The sequence below is a fragment of the Amblyomma maculatum genome, chromosome 1, assembly GCF_055883805.1.
Source record: "Amblyomma maculatum isolate TAMU_Amacu chromosome 1, ASM5588380v1, whole genome shotgun sequence".
Taxonomy (NCBI): Eukaryota; Metazoa; Arthropoda; class Arachnida; order Ixodida; family Ixodidae; genus Amblyomma; species Amblyomma maculatum.
Genome location: NC_139344.1, coordinates 224,729,404 through 224,746,771, shown reverse-complemented (window position 1 = coordinate 224,746,771; position 17,368 = coordinate 224,729,404). Strand labels below are relative to the sequence as shown.

Sequence of the window (17,368 nt, the reverse complement as noted above, 5' to 3'; positions counted from 1 at the left end):
CTGGGTTAAAAATGTGGAGGACGCTTAAGCTTCGCTTTGAAATTAGTCGCGATAGCGGCATTAACACTGTCTTTCAATTCCTGGAATTTAAAAAAAAAAGTATTTAAAGTATATAAATTCTAACATTATTACTGTATACGTCTGTACACAGCCTAAACACATGTTAGTGTGCCACATGCAAACAACGCGTTCACTAGGTGCTCCTCTAAAACGCTTGGTACCAACAACGGGCTTGCATTACACAGCATAGTGATTTGAGACATGAGCTGCTTTAGCGTGGAACTGCACAAGAATGCTGAATTGGGCGAGTTGGTGCATTTGCATTTTAGGAAACGTAGCGCAAAGAAGACATGGACAAAATGTGTATCCCTCATTTTGTCCTTGTCTTCTTTGCACTATGTTTCCTAAAATGCTGCTTTAGCGTTTCTTCCTCGGAAGTTTTCTCGTGCTAAAAAAAAAAAAAAAAAAGAAAAAAAAAAGAAAAAAAAAAAAAAACGACCCTTGATGGACTGTGCGTTGCATGCCCGCCTGGCATGTAGAGGGCACCTGATTCATTTTATTGAATTAATTTTGTTTTCTGAAATAAGTACCCCCTAGATGAGCTTTCTCGCAAATTGTTCTTTCATTTGGACTCTCTCCCATTTCGTTATCTTATTTGAATATGGGATGTTTGAAATTCTCGCACCGGATCATATGATTCTAACATCATGGTCCTGTCGACCAATCAGGATTTTTTCCGACCGCTGTCTGCGGCGGCGGCGATAGCAACAAACGTGCTCGTCGGTCGTCGGACAAAGAAGGCCCGTCACACTCGTCAACGCTCAATTTAAAGGCTGCACAGAACAATCTAGATAACGTCGCAAACAGCTACCAGCACGAGCTGGAGCATTGTGGAAAGACACCCGAGTGGCCGGAACCTTCGAGACAGATCTCGGTGCATCTTGCGCTACAACAAAACTGGTAAAGGTGTGACTCGCGACATCGAGCATTAACAAACAAAGATTACGGAACTGATACGCGGTCCAGAATCAGAGTGATAAGCCTGTATGCCGGCGGCTGTTAAAAAAACAACAAATACTGTTTTGAAGGTTTCGCGGCAACATGCTATCGGTTAATATGCATGTCATAACTATGCCTGCATTTCTGTACCCCTCTCTGCTCAACAGCTAAAAATTTAGGGCCTCGCCATAGATCGTATAAGACGGTACTCGCTCTGCTGCCGCCCTTCCCTTTCGATTACGTTCCACGTGACATGTGAGAAATACAGGACGTTCTATGCCCGCTGCTATGGGCGATGGTGACGATGATTAACAATATCACGGTTAGGCTTCCGTCAGTTTCACAAGACCGCTCTGCGCATGCGCGCCTCTCCCCTGGTTGAAAACTAACCACCAGCCCCAGCCGCGCATGCGCATCGGGGAGCATTTGCAGTTCATAATCGTGACAGGCGTATGCGACAAATGGCGGTAGCTGTCTAGTACATGCAAAGCCATTTCGAAGGAGGCTGCGTCTCCCAAAGACATTTTCCACCAGCAGCAGACGAATTTTCAACCACCCCCAGAGGGAGCCACATCTAGTGAAAAAGGTGAAAATCGAAGCTAGAAAATGGGACAGCCGCAGCCATAGCTCAGTTTGTGGAGCACCGTACGTGACGTCCGGAGGGCGTGTGTTCGGGTCCCACTAGCGGCACTAAGGCAAGCAAAGGGTACTCCCCCTTTCTCGCACACCACAGTCATAAACAGCCACAAAATACGAGCAATCTCGCCATTTCCTTTTTCATAAAAGTAGCACGAAGAGTCTCGATTGGAAAGATGTGTCCAAGGCATTGAAAACAACGTCCAAGAAACATTTTATTTTAAATTACTCTTAAAGCTGCCACTCAGAGCAAGGAAGATGTGCGATGAGTGCGGTGGTGGAAAAACAAAGTTAAGATTAATGGGACTACGTAGTATAAGTAGGCCCAGCAAACTAGCCAAATGTGCCGTATTTGCAAATTTTACCACGTAATGCGGGTGATTTGTTTCTTAGCCGTGCATCGTATACGTCTATCATGCAATCTGTGCAAGGCAGCAGCATCCTTTCCTCGCCATTCGAGACCTTTCGGCCTTTAGGGGCGACAGAGACTGCACTACTTGCCTCAGAAGTGAACCTTCCTGTCTGATTACTTTTGGCGAATACCAAAGCCGAGGAAGCCAAAGCCACCCAGGTTAGAGCTCTACAATAGGGTACACCGCCGAAGTCACGTGCACGAGTAGCTGAAAATCACTTGCAGACCCCAAAATTCCGGCACTGTTTCTTTCGCATTCAGCGCAAGGGCGTCAAAGAAAAACCATGCTACAGGCGAGGGCTACCACCTGCAAGCCGCTTGTTTTTTTCCTTGGTGTCGTTATTGGGCGTCTGCACAAAAAGGGAAACTGAGTTCATTCCTTTTGCAAGCGAAGGTATGCCCTTAGCGATCACGTTGACACATGGTGTGAATGCGCGAAAGACGCGGCTACAAGCGGCCTATATGCTACGGAACTTGTTGGATGCGTACCTGGCCTCGTCCCGTAACGTCAGCCTGGCCAGCGGAAGATGAGTTTTTATGAGGCGTGGTTCGGGTACACCCTCCAGTATGCGCGTTCCCAGGAGCTCGAGAAACGGTGTCCTCGCCAGACACTCGTAGAAGTTGTCAGCCGACTGGCCTCCGCTCACGATGAGCTGCAATATCTGCTGGACCCAGTGAGTGCCGCACTTTGGGTACGTGACGAGCATCACGTCTCCAGCTCGCGGTACGAACTTCAAAGCCTCGCGGACCGGCTCCGGGCTGAACTCGCTGGTGAGCCGCAGCCCCTCGATATCCACGTACTTGGGACACCTGAGGCTGGCCATGGAACTTAGCAGCGAGGCGCCTCTCGAGTAAGCCTGATTTGTGGAACCAAAAGGGGTACCACAAAAAATCGTAGAATGAGAAATGGTGCTTAGAAAGTGAGCGCAAAATCTAATTTCACAACTTATGAAGGCACATTTCAAGAAAAAAAAAAAGCGCGGCCACCAAGACCAGAATCGAACCCGCATCCTTGGTATCATCAGGAGGGCGCCCACAACTGTCACCGCACTAAGCCACCGCTGTAGTCTATCCCATAGGGGTTCTCCAAAGTACCCTGACACAATTCAGCACGGGTGTTTTTTTACTGCTTCCGTTCCACGGAAACGTGACTGCCGTGTCCGGCATTCAATCCTGCGGTCTTGGGCACAATAGGCGATAGCCTTGTCCACAGACAAACCGGAATATGATCGCACTGGTAAATTATAACGCAAAAGACACCGAGACCTTAAGAAAGCGGATGTTTTCAGTCTTCTGGGGAACATAATAAAACACCTTCTTTAAATATCCAAAATAACCCATGGGAACAACAGCAATCTCCCCAGGAGGCGTTTATTTCTATCAACCACATCCAAAAAGCGTTCCCGTGACCAGAAGTGGCCAAAAAGTTGCGGGTCCCAGGAAAGAGCCAAAAAGGTATACTTTATAATTTCTCGCCACTGATTTGACGCATTGTGTTTTTTTTTTCTTTTTTTTTTTCAGCGGCATCAGGTCATCGTATCGGTAAAGTCTGCAATATTTCATGCTTCCCGCCAAAATGTACGTCTAGTTTTCTTGATAAAAATGTGTACTGGAATGAAGACAAGCAGATATGTATGTACCATTTAATACACAATGTAGCACTACGGCCCCGGCATATACATATAAGGACGGTCAGTTCATCCCAATACATGTCTTCTCCAGTTCTGAGAAATCTGAAAAATGAAGCAACAAAAACAAAACGCGGGCTAGAAGTTCTAAACAATAGATTTGGATACCTTGGACAAATATCTAAGGACAATATCTTAAGGACAATATCCTAAGGACAATATCCTAAGGACTATAAAAGAATATATAAGCAAGAGCAAACGCATATAAACAGATACAATTGGGAGACAAAAAGAAAATACAGGATGGGCTTGGGACGGGCGTATACAGCAAACGGCTTGAGGACTACAAGTTGAAACCTCCCACTCGCGTAAAGGCTAGCACGGGTCTAAAAGCGAGTATCAGCGGAGGAAAAAGAATATATAACACTGCCGAGTGGAAATTAAAAAAACTCTAGGGGGCACTTTTGATCACAAAACTGCGATGAGGCGAAAGCCTCTAGTCACGCGGTGGTCCGAAGTCCTCCACTACGGCACCTCTTTCGCTCGCTATAACCTCGCTATTTCGCTCGCTTTCGGCCGCTATAACCGGCCGTATGAACGTGCCTGCGTGGCCTAGGGATAACTTGAAGGCAAGGGTCTTGGCAAGCTCATTCTGAGTTGGCAGCTTTTACCAAAGGTAATGTCAGAAAACCCTGCGTCCAGTTAGTGTTCGGTCATGTCAGCTGCCAGCTACCGCCTCCCACATAACGAAAGCGTTACGGACGGACACGATCCGCAACATACCTTGACGACGTTGCCAACGGAAACCAAAGAAGGGGTAAAATAACAAGCTGCGACAGTAAATGTCACACAGTCTTCTTTAATGCGCATTCCCACACCACAGCGAGAGCTCAAACATTCGCGTCACGCACTCGTAACTGTCCTGTGTTTTTTTCCCTCGTAACTAAGATGTAAGGTTCTGCTTGGAGTATGGGGAGCCGTGGCGCACACCCAGCAGACTGCGCGCGCTCAAGTAAAGCGTGCAAGACGAAATAAAGACACAATGCGGTAATCCTGGGTACTGAAGATAATCCGACAGGGCATAGTTTATTCAGAGCACATGGTGGCACACAAACAATATACCTGTGACAGGATCACAACAGCAACGGCAAAGTATAGGTACACCGGGCTTTCCCATGAACACTCGTAGGAAGGGGGATCTCTGAAGGGGCTTCCCGGCGATGACTGAAATGAAACGGGCGACTGCCACATACATTACGCTTCAGTCTTTCCGGCCATCTTAAGCGCTGGAACATGACGGATACTTGCGTTGAGTCGCCAATGCCACGAGGTCTACCGGGCGAAACATTTTTCCGGGCAGAATGCCGCCCGCGAAAAATGGCATCACGGCATCGTGGAGCATAGAGCCGTGAAATTGCGAAAAAGAGCTGCAGTGTCGCCATTTTATATGTTGTGTTGGGAATAGTGCGGGCACGCAAGTGGATACAGTCACACTCAAGCCGTGAACTTCGCGAAGTCCACTCAGCTCAGAAATAAGAGTAGGAGCAGCCAGGTGGTGGCACTAGCGCACTAACAACGGCGGTATAGTGATAGCCGCGGACTGTCTGTGTTGCTCAATATTGTGGGTCGCGATTCACGTGCACGCACTTTGCTACTCGCTTAATCATTAACGCCTCACTGTGGCACGTCTGTTATTTCTAATATACTAATTATCATACAGTCGTACGCTAAAACATTACGTGAAAGGCGACACGATATAAATATGAAGCCCCGATTTAAATAAGGTGCAAAGAACTTGCCTGCGCCTATATATGGTTAGCATGTCTGACGTCTCTGGATCCAAGGCCCGACTCCTCTCTCATGTCAGTCCCTTCCAACTGGGTCTTGCCTTGCGGCCCCGTGACGTCACATAATCCGAGTAGAAAACAGTGCCCGGCTCAGTCGCGTGCCAACTATGTACCAGTTGCCTATAGGGTACACTCGTGACTTTTCGCTTACGCAGACAACGCTAACGACGCCGGATTTCTGCAGAACGAGGCCTTTCGCTGTCGCGTTAAATGGTCGTTGCAGGTGATATCGCACAGTATAACAATAGCCGTAACTATCACACGTCGCTCAACCGCAGTCCTTTCCTCCCAGAACGCGTTTGCTTTGACGCGAAGCCGAGCACGCAGCGACAACAAACGGAGTCGAAAGACCAGTGTTTTATTGTGTAATGAAAAGCGCATGTGAATTACCTGTAAAAATTAAACTTTTTGCTGATGATTGTTTGATTTTTGAAGCAGTATCTTCTATGAAAGACCAGATTAAAATTAACCAATGCCTCCATGCTTTCAATGACTGGTGTCAAAAATGGAAAATGCAAGTTAATTACGGTAAAACAACTTTCACACATATTACTAGGAAGAAGAATCCACTTGCCTTTCAGTACTCTATAGGTAACAATTACTTGACAAATGTGTCTAGCTTTAAATATTTGGGTATAACTATTGCACAGGATTTAAATTGGCGCATGCATGTTGAAGTGATTTCATCGGCTGCTTTTAAAAAGCTATGTTTTTTTAGAGCGAAATTGTCGAGGGCAACTGAGGATGTGAAGTTATTGTCATATAAGACATTCATTCGACCAGTGCTCGAGTATGCTTCAGCAGCCTGGAATCCTCACCAAAAAGTACTGTAAGATAATCTCGAGAAAATACAACGACTTGCGGCACGCTTTATCTGTGGCAGATATAGGAGGACTGATTTGGTCACTGAAATGTTGCACTCCTGCAACTTTGAGCCGTTAGAAACGCAAACAATAAAGCGAAGGGTAACAGTACTGCACCAAATACTGCATGACGATTTAAAGATAAATAAGGAAATGCACTTCCACCCACCTGCTAAGCATAGCGCCAGGTTGAGTCATAATGCAACCATACGGCCGTACTTCGCTCGCACTAACGTATTTCGCTTTTCTTTTTTTCCTGACGCGATAGAGCTCTGGAATAAATTGCCTACTCATGTTGTACAAAGTGCCAGTAAAACAGCATTCCAGAAAAGTCTCGATCACTGCTTTAATGAACGCCAACATGTCGTCCCCCGTGCGTCGCGTCCTATTACTTTGTATGTGATTTTTCGCTTTCTGTGTCATTTGTTCCAGCTCAGCAGCTTTCTGAGATGGTGTTTGTATAATTGTAACTCAAGGTGTCTGTTACTGTGTTCTGTCATTTGAAATTTTAGATGTGTTATTGATTTCATATGTATTGTTGATTCCCTCCCTGTCATGACCCTCAGTAAGGGTTAACAGTATGAATAAATAAATAAATATATAACTCGAGAAATAAACAGATCGCGCTCCCCGCTGCGTTATGCTTAAAACAGAGTATGACGGCAGTGCCAGTCTTGAACACGTTACAGAGAATAAATAACCGATTACAACTTCTCTGTTTCAAATGCAACTAATGAGAGCGGTCAGTTACAGTCTAAGAAAAGTAAATAACAGAGTTGCAAAAGAGTAATCGATTACAATTTCGCTACTTTCCTTCGAACCTTATTGACATAAAACAAACTCACTAAAACCGCAGTCAACTACTGTGGCTCGCATGAACATTTTACACGCAGTTAATTTTCAACAAAAGCAGTTTTTCAAAGTTGTCGTCGCTGATTTTGCAACGTTTGCAAAGTAAAGCCATCAGCCACTACAGTGAACACTCTCTATGTAAGCGCGTGACGGTATGGCGGTGCTGTACCGTACGAACACCTTTCTCACCCGCTCGTATACTTGCGCAATGCTTTGGTGCTAGTATCTGCATTCTCTATGATCCGCCGCGATGGCTCAGTGGTTGGGTCGCTCGGCTGCTGAACCCAAGGAAGCGTGATCGAGTGTATAGACCCCGGCAGCCGCTTTTCGGTGAAGAATAAAAACAAGGCGGACCTTGTACTGTGCACTGTTTGGTATCGAAATTTATGGAACCCTCCACTATACGGCGTCTCTCGTAGTCTGAGTTGCTGTGGGACGTTAAACCCAAAACAAGCCAACCATCATCTATGAAGCGCCGTGCTTAGTTGTTGGCGCTGAGAAAAGACAGTGTAGAGGTATACAAAAAGCTGAAAAATTGTGCCCATAAAAGGCGGCTTCTCGTGTGAAATATAGTAATGCCAGTTGAATTATTCGAACAAAAGCTGGTGGAACTTCTGGCGTCGTCCTTCGCTACACACCTTTTTGGCTTTAAATTTAGGTATTGCAACAGATGCCAGCAGGAGATACACTATAAGAACGAAAACCGTGGAGAGCGTAACATGCCAGGCCTGAGGTCATGCACACCGCCTAGTGGTCCAATAATTTGACACAATCACATCGTCACGGACGCTTCGCCTCTGCAGCCTTTTCTGCAGAAAAGGCACACAAATAATTGGTAACTGGTAATCAATTGTCAGAAAATAATAATTGAATTACCCGAAACTTTACCCCTTGAAAAGAATAATCAATTAATAACAATGTTACTCAAAATGCAATTAATTACAAGTATTCAGTTACCTGCAAATCTGGACGGCATACAGGTCACGTAACAGGAGTGCCAGCAACTAAGGCTTAAATTGAACTTTTTGAGAGAAAAGGCTTCCCCGACTCTCAGAGGACAGGCCTGCTTTCATGCTCCCTGCTGAAGTCCGCGAGGGAATTCGCAGAGGTCTACCATTCACTCCTCTACAATATAAAAATATCGATATTAAAGACCTCCGTGCACGTACTTACAAACGGAAGACACTCCGGCCCACACGGCACAAAGGCGACTTCAGGCGATGAGCGCTCACGGGACCGTCGGACAATCGTCATTTGTTTATGGCCCTCTTGTATCAGGTATGTAAAAGACACGAAGAGCGGACAGGGTCGTTCCCTTTATCTGGCGACGAGCGATGCTTCGCTATCGGGCCCCGGGGCTCACAGCCACGAAGGTGCATGTCTCTGCTCTATTTATTGTTAATAAAAACAGTGCAAACAGGAAGACACAAGACAAGATAAAAGGAAGCTACAGAACAAGCGCTGACTCACAACTCGGCCTCAGCTTTTGCTCCAAGGCCCAGAGAAAAAACAAATGTGACGAAAACGAAGTTCTTGCGTGAAACAGCCCTGGGTTCATCTACCAAACAAAACGTCACTCAAAAAAGAAATATCTTTGCTTGAAAGAGCAAGAGAAGCCTTGCTGACGCACTTAATGTCCCTTGAAATAACAATGGGTGTTTACGAACTCGCCCAACAAAAAAATCATCTGCTTTATTTGACAAGCTCTTCACAACTCCACGAAAGGTAAGAGCGATCTGGGCCAATAAAGATGACGCGCACAACATGATTGTGCTCCTACCGTCTTATGGCGACAGGAGCGTGGTGGCACAGCCAGCGAAATTGAGTAAAGGCACGGCGGAGCATTGTCAGTTTCCGCTTCCTCACACGTGTTTTCTTCTATTTTTGAGCTGACGTCACGAAAGCTATGCACCAACCGGGTCAGCTCAAACCGATCCTAATATAATGCGTACCATGCATAGCACTGGCGGAGTTGCTTGTAGTCCAGTGGTGACATGCAACAAGTAGCATTACGTTTTTGCCGCGCTACATTCGTTGAATATATATGCACCGGACGCGATATTCGGAGGTCGTGGGTTCGGTTCCTACCATCGGCACGTTGTTTTTTTCTTCCACTTTGCGTTTAATTATATTTCCCCTGAACAGATCACATTACTAATTTATGTGATTATCGAAGTAAAAATTAAAAAAAAAAAAAGACAAAGTACAATCCCCAATGCTTTCCTTGGCCTCGCCGACTGTTGGCTTCGTTCCTTCATATATATATATATATATATATATATATATATATATATATATATATATATATATATATATATATAGAGAGAGAGAGAGAGAGAGAGTTTGTTCAAATATTTAGACTGCGCTTAGGTGGATGTCAATGAGTAATTACTCCTTTATATATATATATATATATATATATATATATATATATATATATATATATATATATATATATATATATATATATATATATATATATATATATATATATATATATATATGTATATTTATATATATATATAGTTGCACCTGTAAACGATGATGCCCAAGGCTGCAGGCGAACTATGAGGGATATGCCATAGTGGAGTGTGCCTAAGTAATGTATGTAAAGCACCTGCAGTTCTCCAGAGTGTGCTGAAATCTTGATCGATGGAGGCGAAATGGCTCTATCGATGAAGATTCAGCTTTCGAGGCTGCTATTGAATCCTGCGTCCTTGGGCTCATCTGCCGAACACCATGTATACGAAGCTGTTGTGGCGGGTCTGTATGTGTATATAAATGAACATTAATGGGGACTTGCCCTGAGGTGAGCGATATACAACCGATGTGGCAATGCCAGGCGGCCAATGCATGTCGTATTTTTATTGGCTGCAAAGCTTTAACGCGCGGCGTTCCCCTCTAAGGCGAACGGTTCAAGTTCTTTTGAAGGTTCGATCTCCGCAGCGTCTCGCACGAGAGAGCCGCACTGCTTCTCTGTCGACCATCTCCAGGCGAAGCCTCCTCTACGGAAAGGATGGTTCAAGATTGACGGAATAGCTGCTACCAATGGTCGCTGCGATAGTCAGGGCATGGTGCGATTTAGACCTCACGGGTTGCAGGTTGAAAGACTGGCAAATTGATCTGTTTGGCGGCGAGAAGGAGCACGTGTGGAAGGGAAGGAGCACGTGTGGAACGGGGGAAAATGCCGAACAAATCCCCGTCTGCCGTTATGGCTACTGTTTTTCTCACGACACGTGTGTATAATGTGAATTCAACCTCAGGCCTTCAAGCACACCAGTGTGGTGTCTCGGGATGTTGATCTAGCTATATAGACACGTCTCTCTTTTGGTTGCAGGTAAGAAATGACGAAGCAGCTTGAAGACCTTCCTGTTTTTCTCCCGATCATCCGACAGCAGCGGCGCAGTAGCAAGGCTTCGTGAACCCTTCTGCCGTTCAATTTAACGTCATTCGAATACCACACGCCGATAACGTTGGTCACCGAATGCGCAATGATCGACAAAAGACTTCGATGTCTGTTATTCGCCACCATGGCTGAATGTACGCCAGGTGCTGCTGGTTCCACCGCTTTCAAGTAAACAGGCAAGTTAGCGCAAGGCGAAGTTGACGACGCGACGTGTTCTAAGCGCCTGCCCAGCCTGTACTTCTCCCGCGCTTTTATCCCGCATCAAAGGTCGCTAGTGGACGTCTTTGGACGAGAATCGAAACTGCGTGTTCCCCGCCTAACATATTCTATTGGCTCGGAATTATTTTTCCGCTTGGTACCTTACAATTCCGAGTCCTCTGTCACACGAAGAGAGATGTGCGTATGCGGAATGACCGATGCGAACGCTCTCTGAATGAAAGTGCTGCTACGACTGTTGGCTCATAGCGGCGGAACGAACGCCGATAGCGGGTGGCGACCATTTCCGGGCCGGCCTTGAGAGTGGCGCCGCGGCTATTTATTCGGGTGTTTTGCCGGTCAGGCGTACATCGCCACAACACTGCGGCTAGAGAGCGCATCCCAGCCAGCGCCACGACGCCAGCGCATCGAAGCCAGCGTGGTCCAACTCGAGCTCTCGCTGTAACTGCGTGGCACCGTAAGTGAACGATACTTCAGTGATTGCGGAGGCGCACCGGTATATGCGAGTGTACGCAGCGACAGCGCCCTCTGGGAAGAAAACATCCTTAGCGGGGATCAAAAAAGCATTGCGCAACTGAAAGTACGCTCGACAGGACACGGAAACGTGACGATTGTCGCGCTTTCCATGTTTCTGTTGTCTAGGTTTTTTTTTTTTCTTTTCTATTTTTCTTCGCGCTGCTGCGCTCTGTTTTTTTTTTTTTTTTTTTTTCGCGGTAAATTTATGCCGCCTGGTTTCGCAACGAATTATGCACCTCTGTCACGCTCTGTGAGGTGACTGGCGCTAGTAATTTTTACTGGGTAAAACCGAACCAGAGGCCGCTATATGGGTAATGTGCGTTGTTTTGGAGTCACTATAGGCTTTTACCCATGGAGATTTCTCTGTTCCGTATCATTACCTGTGTATGCCTTCTGATGTAAGCAGAAAATAATTTCGCGCATGTTAACTGTTAAGCTTTTACGCTATGTTCTCGGAACCAAGCAAATATTTAACGCTGCCATTTGATTTTGGCAAACAGGTACCGATTCTCAGCTTAATACGCCGCAGTGAGACCCGACAAAGAGCCTGCAGTGTAAGCACTAACGCGCAGCTGGATAACGAATTACGAAAAGAGACCAACTATTTATCCAGCAAAGCCACGTACAACCCCTCCCATGAGCACGTGCCATGTGGTTAGTTAGTTAGTTAGTTAGTTAGTTAGTTAGTTAGTTAGTTAGTTAGTTAGTTAGTTAGTTAGTTAGTTAGTTAGTTAGTTAGTTAGTTAGTTAGTTAGTTAGTTAGTTAGTTAGTTAGTTAGTTAGTTAGTTAGTTAGTTAGTTAGTTAGTTAGTTAGTTAGTTAGTTAGTTAGTTAGTTAGTTAGTTAGTTAGTTAGTTAGTTAGTTAGTTAGTTAGTTAGTTAGTAATACTGTCAAGCCCAAAGCTGTTATTATTGCAGGAATGGGTGGAAAGAGATTCACCACTGGCTACAATTCTATATGTGGCTATTATTTTGAAGCCACGACAAAAACTTAGGGACCATGGCACAATACAAATGGTCATGCGCAAACATCGTAAACAATGCGAAAAAAAAAAAAGATACCTTCTCGGCAAGCGGGCGTTCAGGCAAGTAGCCTGTTGCTTTTGATTTATGTTTTCTTAATTTTCATGTTGAAAAAAGCGTATCAGTTACGTGTTACCGAATAAAAGTTGCACGGGGAGTTAGCGTTCGTACTGTGCGCTCGTTAAATTGTTTTTTGTTTTTTTTTTTTTTATCAAGAAGTGTTGCATCGATTGTGAAACAAAATTTCGCGCTTCATCACTGTACTTAATTCTACGCCGAACTTCGTTGTCCACTGTTCTTGCGCGAAACCATGTGTCGGCATTTCAATTGGTATGGTATAGTGCTGTACCGTACTGTAAGGTAGGTACGATATGATACGGTATGCTGTGGTGTGGTATGGTATGGTGTGGTATGGTATGGTATGGTATGGTATGGTATGGTATGGTATGGTATGGTATGGTATGGTATGAGGTTATGGTATGGTATGGGGGGGGGGGGGGGGTATGCCAACAGCAGCGTCTCGGAGTTGCAAGTGGGCTGTGAGGGATGCTTTTTTATGTGGAGAGAACAATTTATTTCGACCACCCCAGCGACGGCCGCCATGTCCGCAACTGGCACGCCCCTCTCTCTCTCTCATCATGCGGTCACTCCGCCGGGCGCTTAATATGTCAAAGCCCGTGGGAATTTTTGAACTCAACTAATAGAGAGATTTAGCTTACCGTGATCCGCGATCCGCCACCGTGGTTCTCTACCGCGCGTGGGCGGGGCGGGCAAGCTGATTGGTCCGGACGCGGCAGGTCTGTGTGCCGACATCCAGTATGTGGCGCCATCTATCGGCGTCAAGGGGGGTCTGGGCATGCGCAGTGGAACGCGCGGTGGCGGATCCCAGTAGCGGATCGCGGATCACGGTAAGCTAAAACTCTCTATTATTCATTGTTGTTACTGCACCGACAGTTTCCGTTTATAACGAACTCCTAAGAAATCTTGCCATTTTGCTACATGCATCTAGATGGCTAGCTTGATCATCGGGGGGAATTCTGGGAGACTAAATATCGGGCAGATGTATTTAAAACTTTTGTTTTTCCACTGATGATCATTGCATCATGACCGCTTGCCAGTTTCGTTGAAAGCAGCATTTAAGAGGGTTTCGAGCATTTATGACAGATACAGGACATGGTACGCAGTTGTCCTTTCTTGTGTGCGTGCGTGCGTGCCCCAAATACTAATCCGGAGGTTCAGAGCCTAGCAAAATCGCCTATCGTTTCAACGTTTGCGTGCCCGCAAACTGGCCGCGCGGAGGGCCAGCGGCGCCCTCTCGGTGTCGCCTGCGCAAGTACACCGGCTTCTGAGACAGTACAAACGATATCCCGGAGGCAACACGCTAACGCCGCGGAGCCATGGCGGGTGCTTTCGCTCAATATAACCAGGTTCACTCCATGATTTCTTTTCTTACTTTTGGGTCATTCTATCTATAATATTTGGCTTTAACAGCGTACGCAATGTTTCTATCGTTCACTCTTACAATAGCAAGGTCGGGCGCTGCTGAATTCTGTAATAAAAAATAAATTATACAGGAAAGCCGCAATTGAAAACGCTGTTTAGCGTTCGCCGTGCAGGCGTACTCTAAACTTGCTTCTGCATAGATGGGTTAAAATCTAAACCACGCGTACATAATAAGGATATCTGAGAAAGCAACACAATGTTTCCATTCAGGCATGATTTTTGGAGAGATGGACATTGCAAAATATAACGCAATTATGAAATTCTCATGGCGCTAAGATTACCCAGCGCAAGCTGCCAAGATCGATTTCTGGAAGCATCGAAACAATAAATAACCTGTCACGGGGGCTTCACAAGGTGGAGGCAGCTCCGGGTAGCAAGACGCTAGATGGCGCTCGAAGGATTGGCATACTAGCGTTCCTGTATATGCTCCCTAGGGAGCATATACAGGAACACTATGGCATACATTGGAAAGCATGAGCAATCACTTAAGGCCAAAGGGCGAAGGAATGCCGGGAAAATGAAGCATAAGGCATTGTGGGGATACAATAGGTATGAGGTTTTGAGGGGTACTTGGAAAGGAATTATGGTGTCCGGACTTACTTTCGGAAATGCGATTTTTGCACCTAAATTCAGAGGTACAGTCGACATTAGAAATAAATCAGAGATCCGTTGGACGATTAGCACTAGGTGCCCACGGCAAAACCACAAATTAGGCGATACAGGGAGATATGGGCTGGGCATCTTTCGAAGTACGGGAAGCTCAGAGTAAAATATTATATGAGGAATGCCTGAGGAAATTGGACAGTAACAGATGGGCAGCTAAGGTATTTAAATACCTGTACCTAAAAAGCGTTCACTCACAATGGAGGAAAAGAACTAGGAAACTAACTAGTAAGTATGTTAGTAACAAGGACGGAGAAATAAAGAGCATTAAGCAACATGTGAAAAACACAGAAGGTAAAAATTGGATAAATTCGATGGAAAAAAAAACAGAGTGTGGAATTATACCGAAAGTGAAAAATGCAGATCAGGAAGGAAAATTTCTTTGATAACTCAAGAGGCAGTGCCCTACTTTTTGAAGCTAGATCAGGGTGCCTTAGAACACGCAGCTACAAAAAGAAGTTTAACAATGGAGATGACGCATGTGCTGTATGTGGAAACTCCAGTGAAACAATTGACCATATTATACTCGAATGCAATGGTATCCATCCGGAAGTTGATGCAGGCGCAATCACTGTTCCTGAAGCTCTGGGGTTTAGAGATAACAGTGGCCGGGTGAATAAACCGGCGGTGGAAACTAGCAAAAAACGACTGGAAGATTGGTGGCTTAAAAGCAGAGAAGTGACATAATGTTAGTAATGTAGAAACAAAAATGTAATAAATAGAATGATGGTTTAGTTAACCAATCTAAATCAATAATTAAGATATAGGAAGAAAAATGAGCATGATAGCTACTGCTACCACCCCGTTTCAAAGGGGACGCTCCTATATTCCATCCATCTATCCATCCAGCATCATATCAGAACATATCTGGGTATCAGGAACAATTGCCGGCATAAGGACATGGCTAGGGGTAGTTTATTTAGGAACAGGACACCAATACAGGCAAGAAAACAAGGGCTCTCTTTGAACGTCTCAGTGACGATATAAGCCAGTTTGGAGACGGGGCCGATATTATTCTACTGGGGGACATGAACGGCCACATCGACGATCTGGATGGATACACGGATTGTAACGGGAAGTTAATGGTAGATTTCTGTTAGCGACACGACCTAGTTATTGTAAATAGAGAAACTAAATGCGAGCGACAAATCACGTGGGAATTCCGCAACAGGCAGACGACCATTGACTATTGTCTAATGTCGCAGGAAATTTATAGCAAAGTCACAAAAATGGAAATAGACGAAGAAGAGGAGCGTAGTCTGGGAAGTGATCATAAACGCATTAGTCTGCAGATGGGAGTCGGGACCCTTAATGAAAAGAGAAATGGAACTTAGACTAAACGTAAACGCAAAATTAAACGACGATCAAATAGCGCAGATAGCAGTAGACACAGCGGAAGCAATAGAGAAAAGCCCCATGGAAGACTGGCATTATGAACAGGTAGAACTACTCATAAGGAGGAAAATTAAGGAGGTTAAAGTAACAAACCGCTGGAATGGAAAAAGGAAGCCACGGAGCTGGTGAAATAAGGAAATCAGGGAAGCTACTGAACAACGATCGGCAGCTTCAAGGGAACACCGAGAGGCAAAGAAAGCGCAGGGATCTCAGGAGGAAATAAACCAGAAGCGGGAATCATATCGACAAAAGAAACTTGATGTACAGGCCCTCGTCCAAAGTAAAATAAAGCAGTCCACCGATCGCTGGATGGCTGACATACACGATGCCACTAGAGGCGGACCAAGAAAATTCTGGAACCATATATAAGCTGGCTAGGTAAAAAGAATCAAAGAAAGTAGGACCGGATTCAAGGTAACGAGGGAAATTGTTTAAATGGATACAACGCTGTGAACTACATTGCATCAGTTATAGCCGAGTCATTTAAGAGCAACGATAGGGCAATCTCCGCAAATCAGGAATCAACACAAGATAGCAGAATACAAAGCAACTTAGAACTCACCAATCTAAACTGGAAAAAGACAGAAAAACGATTCCTTAAAACACATCTACAGGAATAGACGGAATTCCGATCAAGCTGATTAATGAACTTGGTCCAAGAAGTAAAGAAACGTTGTTAAAAGCTTTGGAAACAGTCATAACGAATAAGCAAATTCCGGACAGCTGGCGGCAGAGTAAAATGAATTTGATGTATAAAGGGAAAGGAGACAAAATCCTACAGGCCGATTACCATAACATCTGTTATATACAGGTTAGCCATACAGGCGGTGAAGTTTAAGATGCAAGCATGGGTAGAAAGTAACGAGATACTCGGAGAACTTCAGAACGGCTTTAGAAATGGTAGGCGCTTAGATGATAGCCTGTTCGTGCTTACCCAATGCATCGAAATATCTAGAGTGGAAAATAGACCTTTGTATTTGGCCTTCCTGTACATAAACTGGGCGTACGATAACGTAAATAGGGAACTCCTGTGGAACATAATAAAAGAAGAAGGTATCGGTTATGAGATATAACAGAGTTCCTACAGGAAATATACCGGGATAACAAAGTAGAAATTACATGGGAAGGGATAAGAAGTACGTAAGCTGTCAAGGTATGCAAAGGATTAAGACAAGTTTGTCCTCTATCACCGCTGCTGTTCATGCTTTATATGGTAATCTGGAACGGAGGATACAAGAAAGTAACGTAGGTTTTAACCTGTCATACAGATTAGGCGGAAAGGCGGTAGAGTAGCGCCTCCCCGGTTTAATGTATGCAGACGATATTGTGCTGCTAGCAGGGAGTTAAGTATTGCGGAGACGAAGGGGGCGCTCTAGGCTTCAGTTCTAGCGCTGTTAAATCGGGTCTGA

At 45.1% G+C, this 17,368-nt stretch overlaps 1 protein-coding gene across 7 annotated transcripts in view; it reads right to left on the bottom strand.

The window, feature by feature from the left end:
* Window positions 1–8,518, bottom strand: part of LOC146205748 (sulfotransferase ssu-1-like) — a 9,526-nt gene extending 1,008 nt beyond the window's left edge. Inside the window, exons 1-3 of one of the 7 annotated variants that reach the window (XM_084590411.1) lie at window positions 8,411–8,444; window positions 4,798–4,899; window positions 2,537–2,904 (exon numbers count right to left, since the gene is read on the bottom strand). In XM_084590411.1, coding sequence (XP_084446537.1) covers window positions 2,537–2,871 — 335 coding nt within the window. In that variant the 5' untranslated portion in view covers window positions 2,872–2,904; window positions 4,798–4,899; window positions 8,411–8,444. The other 6 variants (XM_084590415.1, XM_084590418.1, XM_084590412.1 and 3 more) reach the window with 6 other exon arrangements.
* Window positions 8,519–17,368: the final 8,850 nt, after the last annotated feature.